Source organism: Platichthys flesus, chromosome 7, assembly GCF_949316205.1.
Source record: "Platichthys flesus chromosome 7, fPlaFle2.1, whole genome shotgun sequence".
Classification (NCBI taxonomy): domain Eukaryota; kingdom Metazoa; phylum Chordata; class Actinopteri; order Pleuronectiformes; family Pleuronectidae; genus Platichthys; species Platichthys flesus.
In genome coordinates, this window is record NC_084951.1 from 15,390,425 (window position 1) to 15,404,733 (window position 14,309).

At 46.2% G+C, this 14,309-nt stretch overlaps 1 protein-coding gene across 3 annotated transcripts in view; it reads left to right on the top strand.

Moving 5' to 3' along the window:
- The window catches only part of wnk3 (WNK lysine deficient protein kinase 3), a 36,859-nt gene that overhangs the window by 15,375 nt on the left and 7,175 nt on the right, over positions 1-14,309 (top strand). For 2 of the 3 annotated variants that reach the window (XM_062391875.1, XM_062391877.1), the window contains exons 3-18: positions 2,945-3,117; positions 3,685-3,905; positions 4,348-4,505; positions 4,662-4,750; positions 4,853-5,072; positions 5,247-5,574; positions 5,779-5,897; positions 6,007-6,180; positions 6,721-10,200; positions 10,421-10,464; positions 11,081-11,216; positions 11,314-11,430; positions 11,525-11,626; positions 11,764-11,806; positions 11,921-12,073; positions 12,166-14,210. In XM_062391875.1, coding sequence (XP_062247859.1) covers positions 2,945-3,117; positions 3,685-3,905; positions 4,348-4,505; positions 4,662-4,750; positions 4,853-5,072; positions 5,247-5,574; positions 5,779-5,897; positions 6,007-6,180; positions 6,721-10,200; positions 10,421-10,464; positions 11,081-11,216; positions 11,314-11,430; positions 11,525-11,626; positions 11,764-11,806; positions 11,921-12,073; positions 12,166-14,210 — 7,602 coding nt within the window. The remainder of the gene's footprint in view (positions 1-2,944; positions 3,118-3,684; positions 3,906-4,347; positions 4,506-4,661; positions 4,751-4,852; positions 5,073-5,246; positions 5,575-5,778; positions 5,898-6,006; positions 6,181-6,720; positions 10,201-10,420; positions 10,465-11,080; positions 11,217-11,313; positions 11,431-11,524; positions 11,627-11,763; positions 11,807-11,920; positions 12,074-12,165; positions 14,211-14,309) is intronic. The other variant, XM_062391876.1, reaches the window with a different exon arrangement.

The window sequence follows — 14,309 nt, forward strand, 5'->3', positions numbered from 1 at the left end:
TATCATCATCTTCTTGGATGGCATCAAACTTTCCACCTCTGTTGAATACATAAAACTTTATATTTTTGTCTTTGCAGAGGCTCATATGGACATGAGAATATGTACATTAGTTCAAACTGCGTGGTTGAACAGGAAGTGGTTCATTGCAAATCCAGCAAGTGCATGTGAGCACTGAACCCTCACTGGTTGTTTATCATCTTAATGGCAGTTGTCCACCCACTCTGCCTAGAGCCTAGTGCATATAGAGTCATGTTTACAGTCACAGTATTCGTCTGGATGCCAGTCCGTAATTCAGCCAAGTCGCTAATTTACAATAACGAACAATCATTTTGGCATCTACATACTTATATGTATAATTTATTATTATTATTCTTTCATCACACTGCTTTGTGTTTATAATATTATTTTTTTAAACTGCAGCAGCTCAGAATGGCTGTGGCTGATTTAAAGGAGGAAAGACCAGACAAGTGACATATTTCTAAATTATCTAAGTGTCTGTTCTGTTTCGCTTTCTGTTGTGGTTGTTATGTCCCATTGTGTTTTGTCTGATTTGTGTCTTTGTCTTTGCTGTTGTACCAACAGGACTGATATATTTACAGCTTCAGTTTAATACCATCATTCCCTAGAGTTAATAGTATTCATTAATCACAGCTGTCTGAGGGAGCGAAGCCTTTTTTTAACAGCAGTAATTGTATGTCATTGGGTGTATTTAGTAGTCTTGGCAATGGGAAGAGGGCTGTGACTGTTGACGGCAGAGATGCAGTTGTTGGGCCGGTTGTCTGTGCGAATGTGGGTGTGTATGTGCATGCGTTTGGGTATGTTTGCAGTGGGGAGTAAGTTTGGGTGAGTCTGTCTAGACAAAATCTCACTAACTGAACTCTTTGTGACCCTTGGTGCCCCAAAGGCTGTTTGATACGACACTCAGTGCAGCGGGAGACACAATAGACGCTGAGAAGGCAGCAGACAGGGACACGGAGGCAGCGCTCTGCCTCACACCGTGCCAGACAGTGATGCAGAGCGATGCTCCGACTGTGCAGTGAGACAGAGGCAGCACTCCAAGGCAAAAACAAACCACATCAGGATACTTGCTAGATGACAGTCAGCATTTAAACTATAAGCAGAAAAAAAAATGGAGAGGCGATGGTCTAGTGGCAGAAACTTGGACTATGGGCAGAGAAGGTCTCTGGTTCGTCTCTGGTTCAACTCCACGGAGAGACAACAAAAGACGAACCTGGATTGATCTGTCCAAAAATCCAAGAGTCTCCCTACCCTGTCTAGTGCTCCTGAGCAAGGCACCTTACTCCCCACACATCTGCTCCCCAAGTGCCGTACATGGTCGCTCACTGCTCTGTGTGTCCTGCACACAGATGGGTTAAATGCAGAGGTTAAATTTACCTACCATTGCATGATTGTGTTGTGTATGTCTGTGCCTGTGTTTGGTATGAATAAACATATCTTAAATATCTTAAATCTTAAATCTTAGACAGACCTGCACACACAAGAACCTCAGAATGCATGCACGTAATGACCTGATGCAGTTTGCACAATGAAAGTATGAGGGCAGGTAGAAACTGGGCAACCTATTCTAAGCCATGATCGTGTGGAGGACGAGTGTCCTTTCTGTTGATGCTTCCTCCCTCTTGAGAAGGGAGGTGTGGAGATATAGTCCACCAGTACTTCCAGAAAAGGACACGGAGCCATGTATAGACACAGAGAGCAGAAGATAAAACAAAAGCACAGGGAGGAAGAGAAGCGGAGGCCCAGACAGGAAGCCAAAGCTACAATAAAAACATATAGCACATACATGTAGATAGAGGCAGTTGCAGGGAATATGTATTACATGAAAATCGGTTTATCTACAAACAAACGTCTGCAGTACACCACCTCCCTTTGGGGAGTTACGAGCAATGCAAGAGGCTCAACATCAATGCAATCGATCAATGGAAAGCCAGTGTTATGACGACACTGTTATAGTGAGGCTTTGCTTGTGACACAACAATGGCTGCCATTCGACTAATATGGACAGATATTAAGTCCGACTTCCTTTGTTTTTCCTTTCCTAGTAATTTGCTTTTAAATATATAGTTACCTTAAAGATAAATCTTGTTAAATACAGCCCCCTGGCCATGAAGTCTTTAACATTATTCAGCGCCATTGAATAATTATCCCCTCGAATAGCAGGTCACAAGGTCAACAAAGGTCAAAAGACCACAGACCCGAGATGTTTTGTTTTCTGTATACATGGAAAAAGCAGGTAAAGCAGTTGCTTGGGACAAATCTAAAAATACACAGTGACCTATTTGAGCAAGTCACGACTGCAGGATCCTTTTATTACTTCCATCGTGTTTTATTCTTATCACCATAATATCACATGCTTATTCATAAACTCTGTTTCCTATTGAATTTATATTTAGTTAATTTGAAGATATGACACATTTTTATCTAAGCATAGTATATGTTACAGAACCCTGAAAAATAGCAGAGAAATAACAGACATAATACAGGAGATGAATTATTTTTACACTACAGAACGCCTTCCATATATATATATATATATATATGACATGCATAAGTGCAGCTCTTATAAATAACCTATGCACCAGTGTTTAACAGAGGGATTATTGAATGGCCCTCCCAGTTCCGGAGGGATGCTGCTCGTGCCGGTGAATTGGATTTCTGCTGTGTCCATTCTTTCCGCCATACTGGGGTTCTGTGGCAGATGCAGTAAAATGTGTTTTATAGAGCTATGGTTAGGGTGTTGTCTCAGCATTGCTGCTATCTGTATGTTGCCAGTACCATCTAGTGGCAGCAGGTGTTAGTGCCATCATGGCTGAGGGATGTCAGGTGGCTGATTTTCTGGGGGATAGAATCATGTGGCAGAGGTTTTGTGATGTGGATAGTTCACAAACTTGGCATTTAACCTGGTATTTATCTCTCGCCTCAGGACCGCAAACTGACCAAGGCGGAGCAGCAGCGCTTCAAGGAGGAGGCCGAGATGCTGAAGGGACTTCAGCACCCCAACATCGTCCGCTTCTATGATTCCTGGGAGTCTGGGCTGCGCGGCAAGAAGTGCATTGTACTGGTCACTGAACTCATGACTTCAGGAACACTCAAAACGTAAGTGAAACCTCCTCAGTTTTGTTCATCTTCCCTCATTGACAGCTCACTTTTATTTGATCATTTAATTGAGTTTGTTTGTCATTTTCTTAAAAATAACCCTTGAGCCATAGTATCTGACTGACATTAACTCTTTACTCTTTAATCACACTTTAATTTCCTATATTCACCAGATCCTAGCACCTGTTGTGGGAAAATGGCACCAACAGGTGGCAGCTCTGGACTGTTAATAGTAATTGTATAGTGACTGTAACGAGGGATTTAAAATAACTAAAATAATGACATCATCTAAACATTTACCTTTATTGGAAAAAAAAATATTTGATGTAAGTTATACATCATTATTATTATTATACTCCCTATAAAACAAAAAAGAAAATAACATGGCTTCAGATTTTCTTTTCACTTTGATATGTTATATTAAATATATTTTGGAAAAAACTGTAAATGATGAACAATATAATGTAATCAAAGTGAAGATCCATGACCAGTTATCATGTTGCAGTGTCTATCGTTGGTTGATCACATTATACCCTCTGATTTGAACAGTTTTTGCTCTCTGCACAGGTACCTTAAGCGCTTTAAGGTGATGAAACCCAAGGTCCTGAGGAGTTGGTGCAGGCAAATTCTGAAGGGCCTTCACTTCCTTCACACCAGGACTCCTCCCATCGTCCACCGGGATCTCAAATGTGACAACATCTTCATAACGGGCCCCACAGGATCAGTCAAGATAGGTGACCTCGGACTGGCCACTCTGATGAGGACCTCCTTTGCCAAGAGTGTCATAGGTAGGTGACATAAGCAAATCAATCACATTTCGGAGAGCGATGCCAGGCATAAAGTCGCTACACCTGCAAACAGAGTCAGGGCCTATTAAAGTAGGTTTCTCTGAATTCAGCACAGTACAGATGTTTACATTTGACCTGGGAGTATAGAAGAAGTCACTCTAAATTCCATGTGGGTAGCACTTACTGTAAACAGAAACCACTAATGAGATGTTGGCTCTGTGGGCCAACTTAAGCAGTGCACCGTGACATCCATTAAGTTCAATAAAGTTTTAAATCGGGAAGCAAGAGCCGCCGACAGGAAGCGTCAACTGAGATTCAAGTTATCTTTCCACTTTGGGTCATTTCCGCTCTGTGAACAGTGACAGTGAATACAGAGTGTAAACAGTCCTGGTGGTGTGTAGCTGTTCTGCTTGTTATTGACTGTGAAAAACTGTCTGAACAGGAACGCCTGAGTTCATGGCTCCAGAGATGTATGAGGAGCACTATGATGAGTCTGTGGATGTTTACGCCTTTGGGATGTGCATGCTGGAGATGGCGACGTCAGAGTATCCCTACTCTGAGTGCCAAAACGCAGCTCAGATCTATCGCAAAGTCACAAGCGTGAGTGTCTTTAGCTGAATCACTCAGCACATCTGTGGTAATGACACATGTCGACCCAATTCTTTTGTATATTTTTTATCATAATTTAAATCCCAATTATCGGACTACATGATTAAGTTGTTGAATACAACTACTTTCCGTTGCATTTCTCTACAGGGTATAAAGCCAGCCAGCTTTGATAAAGTGAACGAACCAGAGATAAAAGAGATCATTGAATGCTGCATTCGTCAGAACAAGAGCCAGCGGTAAGCAGGTTTTCTTTTCATTACATGACGTGCTGCACTGTCTTTCTCACAGTTCCTGAGCAAGTCTTCTTCAAACATCCCTGTTTCACCTTCACTTGACAGACTCTCCATCAGAGACCTCCTGAACCATTCGTTCTTCGGGGAGGACACGGGGGTCCGGGTGGAGCTGGCAGAGGAGGACACAGGCACCCAGGACTGTTTGGCTCTCCGGATTTGGGTTGAAGACCCGAAGAAGCTCAAGGGGAAGCACAAAGACAATGAGGCCATTGAGTTCAGCTATGACCTGGAGAATGATAGCGCTGAGGAGGTGGCTCTAGAGATGGTGAGACGCTAGGGCAGTGCATGCCTGAGGGGAACGATGTGGCTTCATGGGTGTCTTAAATGCCTTGAAGCTCAAAATAAGGTCAATTGAGGGAAATCCTTCAGGTCATTTATAAGCCATTTCAAGGTATTTATGAATGAACGAATGAAATCTCTCTCCCCTATCCCTGTCCAGGTGAAGTCCGGTTTCTTCCACGAGAGCGACGCCAAAGTGGTGGGAAAATCCATACGGGATCGAGTGAGTCAGATCAAAAAGTCGCGGGAGCGTCGACAACAGCAGCAGCTCCTCCTGCAGAACCAGGGCCTTGAGGAAAGGAGAGACTCCACTCTCACCTCCCACACCTTTTCTCATCCACCCTGCTCCTCCACACTGGGGCCAGGGCCAGCTGGACAAACAGGAGGAGGAGTCGGAGGAGGAGGGCTGGAGTTGGAGGAGCGGCCTGAAGTGGACCAACACGTCAGACAGCAGCATATATTCAGTGGGACAACCCTTGGTCTGCCAGGTACATTATGCACCTCCATTATATGTGACACACCCCAGGAGCTTATTTGAAAGATGGACTGTGAATGAATAGGACATAACTATGATAAAACATGGTGGAAGATCAAGCCTATAAAATACTTACTGATTATTATTAGCTGGAAGGGTGTGTGTTGTTTGCGTTTTTACATTCTTTCTTGCTCTTTTTTAATCATCTTCTACCCAGAAGGTGAGAGCATTGGATCGGCCAGTTGTGAATCGCATGCAAGTGGACAGAGCCAGGCGTACTCTCAGCAAGGGGACTCATACACCCACCCCCAAACGGCGGTGCCCCTTACAGCATCTGTATGTCTACATGTTGTTTTCACCTCCTTCATGAACCATTTCTTGCAGATTAATTGCTTACTGTTTGCAATCATTGTAATGATGGATCACATTGTTCATTTACCCTCAGACGCTCCCCACTGGTGAGAGTGGAAACTTTACCGGTGTACCACTTGGTCAGAGTGTTGGTATGTCCGCCATGCCCATAGGCCAAAGTGGAGGGGGGCCTGTTGGTCAGACTTTTCTTCAGCCCACTACCATGGTTCCACAGGTATCACAAAGTGTACCTCAACAATATTTCCAGGTGAAAGGAGTGATAATACTAACTTTAATGAAAAAAATGTCTGCATTGGGAGAACAACATTTAACATTACTTTAAGTGCAAGCAAATCTGTGATTGTGCTATTCTGTCATATTTTGTGCTTTTCCCTGAATAACTTTTTACCAAACCACAAATCATCCTCGTTATCCTATGAAACTGACCATCTGATTATGCCCTGTACAGGGTTTCCTCCAGGAAATTGTGTAGCAGAGATATTGACTCAATAATAGTTGTACAAATTGTACAGTCTTGCTGTATGAAATAGTGGCTAACTGGCTATTATCATTTAAGCTGAAGTTTAAAGTTCTGTCTATAGATTAAAGTAAAGCTTGTTTACTTGGTCCGTATGTGTTTAAGGCGAGGTGCGCTACCTCTGCTATAAACCACTGTGGGAAACCCTGCTGTATTAAAGTATATGTGCTGTTAATTTATGTCCCTTGCCAAAGCTTATTCTTACCTGTTTTCTAATATTTTCTTTTCCCTTTCAACACCAATCATCAATCTTTCATTACCACCGAGTAGTCTCAAACATTTTCATCAGAGACATTTCAAACTGCCACTCCCCACGGCTCAATACTCCCCTCACACTCATTCATACCCCCTGTTTCCCCGCAAGCACCCATTAATGTTGTCACTACAACCATGTCCGTCAGTGATCCTGCTGGACAAGCAGGGAGCATTGTGCCCCCCGCTCAGCAGACCCAGCCCCCTGCCACTCCCGTGCAGTTCACTGACATCATTCCCCAGGCAGCACCCCAGCAAACGCAACCTCTCATGATCCCTCAGCAGACCATTGTCCAACAACAACAGATTTCGATGGATCCACAGACCTCCACCCTTCAGCAACCACAACAGCAAATGGAGGCCCATGCCACTGTGCTCGAACAACAAGTCAGTGCCCCTCAGCAACCCACGGAACAGCAGCAGAGCCTCGCAGCCACAACTGTACATCAACAGGAGCCTCAGCCGCAGATCTATGCGCAGCAACCGATTCCACCTGTCCAGCCAGCTCTTCATCAGCAAGTGTTGCCCACACAAACAGGTATGGATCAGCGAGCTATGTCGATACCGCAGGCAGGAGAGCAACCTCAGACTTTTAAACAGCAACCACTAGAGGATCCTAACGACCAGAACACGATACAATCTCAACTACAACAACAGCTTCAGCAACAGCAATCTCTGTTACAGCAACAGCAGCAACATCAGCAACAATTTTTACTGATTGAGCAACATCAGCTCTATGTTCAACAACAGCTTGATCAGCAGCAACAAGCACTGCTACAGCAGCAGCAGCTGTTTCAACAACAACCACAACAACCGCTTTTGCAACAGCAGTTGGAGCCGCAGCCTCCTCCACAGCAGCAGCAGCAACAGCAGCAACAGCAGCAGCAGCAGCAGCATCATCATCAGCAGCAGCAGCAGCATCATCATCAGCAGCAGCAGCAGCAACAGCAGCAGCAGCAGCAGAGCCAATTATATCAGCAAATCGGACAACACCAAGCCGGAACTCAAAACGACCTGGAGAAGCAGCACCTAAGTGGACAACAGCAGCAACAGCAGCAGCAGCAGCTGCAGCAGCAGCAGCACCTAAGTGGACAACAGCAGCAACAGCAACAGCAGCAGCTGCAGCAGCAGCAGCACCTAAGTGGACAACAGCAGCAACAGCAGCAGCAGCAGCTGCAGCAGCAGCAGCACCTAAGTGGACAACAGCAGCAAAACATTGCATTACAGCAGCAGCAGACTCAACAGCAGACAGAGCAACAACTCCAGCAGCATGCCTTACTTCGACAAATGGAACAGCAACAGCAACAGGCACTAATACAGCAGCATTTGCAAAGGAGCGCTATGTTACAACAGCAGCAGCAGCTACAACAGAATGCTCAGCTCCAGCAACAGGAGCAGCAACAAGTGCAACTCAAGCAGCAGATAGAGCAGCAGCAGCAGCAGCAGCAAGCCCTGCTGCAGAAACAGTTAGAACAGCAGCGTCAGCAACAAGTCCTGCTACAACAACAGGCAGAGAGATTACAGCAGCATGCCCTCATACAACAACAAAGTCAAGAGCAGCAGCAGCAACAGCAGGCAGCAATCATTCAGCTTCAGCAAACTGAGATACAGGAGAGTGTCTCTTTTCCACAAAGTAACAGTGAGCAACAGATTCAGCAGCAATCAACTGATATACAGCCTGTGTGTATCCCACAAATGAACACCGCTCAGTTTACACCTCATACTACTCTCACACAGCAGGCGATAGAGCAGCAGCAGCAGCAAGCAGTATTGATCCAGCAGCAAAAGGCATTTATTAACCAGCCGCAGAACCATCCCTCTGTTATGGAACCTCATATTCCAGTCGGCGGTGAGGTGATTCAGCACCAAACCCAATCTAGCTCACAGGCCCAGGTCCCCATGGCCATCCAGACTACACAGATCCCTCTCCAGACAGCTGCTGTTGCTCAAGTCTTCACCCAGCAAAGACAAAACGAGGCTCATCCCCAGAACCAGGGCCAGGTACCAGTCCACTTCTTAGCCCAGACTGCAGCCCAAGCAGCTCAGGCCATGGCTGAGGCTAATATACCTCCTCCAGCAGCAATGATCCAGGGACAGAATCAAATCATCCAGACTCAGCAAATTCCTCTACAGACAAGTTACCCAGGACCTGTCACTTCCACACAGAGCCAAGTAACTGCTCTGCCATTAATCCAGACTCAGCGCTTGCAACAAACAATTACTCAGTCCCAGCAGCCACATGGCCAAGGCCCGACTGTTGACACTCAGATGATGGGCCAACACAGCCAAGCGGTTGTCAACCCTCCAGCTGCATTTGCTTCAATTCCCAGTCAAATCCAACATGAGTGTCTTGTTCAGCAAAATGCTCAGATGCCAGGGCTCATGCAGCCCCAGCCCCAGCTCCAGCAACGTCAAGACCAGCCAGCTGGCCAGGTGCATGCTCAGACTGCCGCTGGCCTTTTGACCTCTCAGTGTGTCACTCAGCTTACCCACCAAGCCATGCCATCTGCCTACCAGGATGTATCTCAAATTACACAACAGCAACAGCAGCAGCAGCCAGTGCTCCAGTATCAGCAGATCATTCTGTCTCCTGGCTCAGCCACTGTTGGGCCCAAGACAGATCTCGGTTCTGCAGTTGACCCTGCAAACTTTGCTTCCCCTCCTTATCCTGTGCAGCAGGCTGGACAAGGCTTTGTTCCAGGCCAAGTTGTTCAGGATCAGCAGCAGCAGACCGTTGGAAGCACCACTGACCCTTCATTCATTCAGGCCCTCTCCCAGCCTGCCCTGCGCCAGTCGACTGAGCAATACCAGCAGCAGCTGCAGAAGCTTCCTCATGTGCATCAACCCCTTGCTCAACCTCCTCCACAATCTCAGTTGCTGGCACAGCCCATTGCTACCCCTATCCAGCAACCAGTTCCTGTGACGGTGGCCCAACATCCTGCACAGACAGTCTCCAGTAATGTGGCTGAACCTCAGTCTGAGAACAGGACCCTTCCCCTCTATAGTCATCTAGTGACAAGCGCCACTTCGTCTCCACAGCACCAGGCCAACCAGATGCTGCCAGCTCAAACACACTCACACACCAGCTACCAGGCCCAAATACACTCGAAGACACAGACACACACTCAGATACAGTCTCATTATCAGACACAGGCTCATTATCACACTCAGACACACACTGACACGCGTAACGCTGAACAACCTGTTCTGCCCAGCGCTGTCTTTCCTGCACAACAAATGCCCCCCAGTCCCTCTCATACCTCATGTCCCCCAACAACACTACCATCTCTCAAATCCCACTATCCTGCTGCTGCCCCTGCTCCAGAGCTGCCTACATCTCCGCCAGCGGCTCAGGTAACCTTCCCAAGGCAGGCCGCCGACTTTACCCCCACTTCCCCTCCGCCTGCCGCTACTCTACAATCGCTTGATTCTAATGCCCCCAAACCCTCCCAAGCCTCGCTGCAAGACTGTGACCTTTCCCTGCTAGGCAATGCTCAGGTACAGGAAGTTTACTGTATTTAAACAGTTATTTTACTTTGCTAACATGTGGCAGAATTAATGATAATTCTTTTGATTTTATCTTTTTGATTTAAACTAACCAGTTTTGAAGTAGATTTATAGAACAGTTTCCTTGTGTTTGAATGTCAGAATGTCCATTATTACATTATCGTGTTAGGTGCTCTCTCTTTTTCATGTCTGTATTCATGTTATTCTACAGGATGGCCCATACCTGTCAAGTATAGAACATCATTCTTCTGCAGGGTATGTCTGATATCACTACTTCCATTACTGCTCCTATTCACCATTAATAGTTGGTGTGTAAAAGTCATGCAGCAAAGATTTTATAAGCCTGACTACCTTGTATTGATGTAAAATAAATGTTTTTAATTAATCAGTAAATTTAATTACTCTGTTTTAGAATCAGAGTAGTTGAGTAGTAGAAGATGACTTGATAATAAATAATGATCCTTATTGTTAATAAGTAAATAAAATGCGCAGTATTGATGATGAACCTAGAGCAAAAAATTCAGAATCAAGCACATGTATGAAGCTGATCTTTAAAGATTAAGTAAACTGGTAATTTAATTGACTGCTGTGAATTAATTAGTGAGGATTATAAGGGAATAGAATAATATTAATACTTTTAAAAAGTGAGTTACAGAAGTACAAAAATTTGGTATTAAAACTTGGTTTCAAATACAAATAAAAATGTAGAAACCTGAAGACAAGTGAAAAGTAGTGTAGAACATGGGCAGTATTCCAAAAGATTAAAGTAACCAAACTTTTCAAAATCTGCTTGAGATCTCCTCCAAGTAAAGAGCGCGACTCTGGGCATTTGCATGAAAATGTAACAGGCCTGCTGCCTTATCACCCACAGGTATGTTCCAGCTAATGGAGAGGAAACTCTTCAGTTCTTGGCCAATGGTAAATTAGAGAAATTGAAAACTCAGAGAAGAGCTTCCGGTCAGAGGCCTGAAAAAGTTTCACATCAGTTTCAACTGAGCATGCTCCAGGTGATAAAACAGCAACAAACAGCCAAATATATTCATGTATTCCAATATAGTTTGTAAAAGGTGAGTCCATAATGTTAATGTGTCTTGTCCTCTGTAGGTGTCCAGCAGTGGGGACAATATGGTGGAATGCCAGTTGGAGACCCATAGCAACAAGATGGTGACATACAAGTTTGACATTGAAGGGGATGCACCTGAGGACATAGCAGATTACATGGTGAACTGCTCATGTGCTGCCATAGGCTGTGTTGGTTAGTGGCACGTGTCATTCAATGTCTTGTAAATGCTGTTTGTTTGTACTTTCTTCATAGGTGGAGGAGGACTTTGTTCTGGATGTGGAGAAAGAGCAATTTGTTGAGGAGCTTAGAACAATAGTTAAGAAAGCCCACGAATTTCTTCAAACCCATTCACAGGTATGTTGTTTTCAAAATTCCCATCACCTTCTCCCCTTTTAATTTTATTGTTATGATTGATTATAATACTGTTGACAACATAAGAACAGTTATAATGATTACTTGATTGATGATTGGGAATTTATATATCTCCTAAGACTGGATCGACTGAGCAGCTTCATTTGGGCACCCCCACCAACAGTAAGTTATTTTATATAAATGTACTATTAACAAAAGATTAGAGTGTAAGGAAATGCTATGCTTACCAAAGCTCAACTTTTAATAAGTAGTGACCTAACCTTTTCTTTTTTTCAGCGGACTCAGCACCCCATTCCTCCCCAGTGGGCCGCTGGCGTTTTTTTATCAACCAGACCATCCGCCATAGAGACTCCCTTTCCAGCCAGGGAGCAGATACACCACTGTCAACTACAGAAAGGAGGATTCCCCTGTCTCCTCAAACAGAGAAAGGTGAGCTCCACCAAGGTTTTTGTGCTGTGGCTTATTAACATGACTGAGCAGCATAACAGAAACTAACCATCTGTTACTCTCTGTGGCTGCAGAAAGTGAAGGATTCCAAAATCTGGAGTCCTTGACTGGAAGGGCCTCTCCCCCCTGCCCCAGCCTTTCTGCTACCTCCCCACCAGTCTCCACTGTCTCAGCTCCTGCCTCCATAACCCCCCCAGTCACCACAACCCATGCTCCCCTCACCACTGCCTCTGAAAGCATCTCTGCACCAGCCTCCACTCTGCAAGCCTCTGTCCCTGTCACTGCTTCAGGTGGTCTCGAACTGACAGTCCTCCCCTCAGCTTCTGCTGACCAGATTTCCAGTGCTCCATCATCCATAGTAATACCTGCTGCTTCTAACCTGTCCAATGCTCCTTCCGTTGTGTCTCATGCACCCACTGCCGTTCTTCCTGACATCCTCACTTCTCCTGGAACCAGTGTTTGTTCCACTTGGGGTCAAACTATAGGGGATGCAGTGTTAACTGCTCCAAGGTCATGTGTGTCCGCAGTGGACCAGTCCTCAACCTCTTTTAATCCCCCCCCTCCTGCTACTGCACTGACCGCTTCAGCAGGAAGCCAAGCTGGCACGGAGCAACAGCAGCCACTTGCCCAGGTGGCCAAACCAGTCCAACAACAACCACAGCTTCTGTTGCAGCAGCAGATACCAGTAGTTCCACAGCAACGTCATACAATGCAGCTTGAACTGCAGGCACAGCCGATACAGCGTGCAACACCACAACAGCAAACACAACATCAAGAACAAATTCAGCTGCAGCAGTCTCTCCAGCACTTGCAGCAGCAGCAGCTCATGCAAAAACAAACCCCACTTCAACAACAGGTGACTGAGATGCAGGCGTTGCCTCAGCCAGGTCACCCAGAGGTGTTACAACAGTCTGTCCCTCTGCAGCAGTCTGTGCCCCCAGGGCCCCAACAGCAGACCCAACAGCCCCTTTTCCAACAGCAGACAGCACAGTGTGCTCCACAGCTGCTGCAGCAGCCTCAGTTACAGCAGCTACCTCAGCAGATCATGGCACCACTTGCTGCTGCAGTGCCGCAACAGCAGGCCCACATTGATCACCTGCAGCAGCAACAGTTAAACTTGCAACAGACAATACAATTACAGCAGCAGCAGTTACAGCAGCAGCAGCTGTTTATGGATGCTGTGGCTTTAAAGTCAGATCAAGACCAAATGTTGCCCCTGTCAATCAGTCAACAGTTTCTTCAACAACAGGCGCCACTAAATGTTGTTTTTTTACCGCAACAGCAGATTTCACAGAAAACCCAAATCTCTGCTGATCTGGCACAACAAAGTATTCAGTCCCAGACACAGCCAAAACATGTTGAGCAACAACAGGATGTCAAAGCTGTGGACACACCCCAGAAACAGCAGCAGTTTCCTGTGCAGAAGCAGACGTCAGAGTCAGAGATGTCCACCGGGGAGACGAGTGTCACAGAGGACACAGGCAGCTACTCTGCCCATTTCCACCCTTCCTCTGACTCGTGTCTGCCGCCTCTCCATCTGGGCAGTGCTGAAGCCTCCTTGCCCGCTCTCTCCCTCACAATGTCACCATCCCCTGCTCAGCCCTCCTCTGTGGCTGAGTCAGACAGTGAAGGCCCGCCCAAAATAGAATTTGTAGATAACCGCATTAAAACTCTGGATGAAAAGCTAAGGAACCTGTTGTATCAGGAGTACAGCAGCGGGGCAGTGTTGACCGGAGGAGCTGCCTCCGGCCCAACATCAGCTGCCTCCACGTCAGCAGGAGGAGACGAGTCATCTGAGCCCCAGTCACTCCACCACTTGTCTTTTCCCCCACCTGACTCCTCCTCAGATACTTCCCCACACTCCTCATCCTCTTCTTCCTCTTCCACCACCTCCCGCTGCTCCTCCACCTCCCCTGACCCAGAGAGGGATGGGGGGCAAGACGACGCGTCCTCAGAAGGGCCCAAGTCTGCTGGTCCGTGGGCGGTGGAGCAGCAGCCCGGGCCATGTCTCCCCTCCACCTCTGCGTCATCGACCCCACCCACCTCTCTTCTGCCTCCCAATCAGGATGACTCTGCTGGGCCCCAGCGCCCACCTGTACCAGGAGAACCAACCATTCTTGTGAGTGAATTCCACGGATTAGATTTTGAGCAAATTCTTTCTCAAAGTCGTCTTTCACTGTACTGAATTTACATATTTTTACTGTTTCAGTGTGTAAAT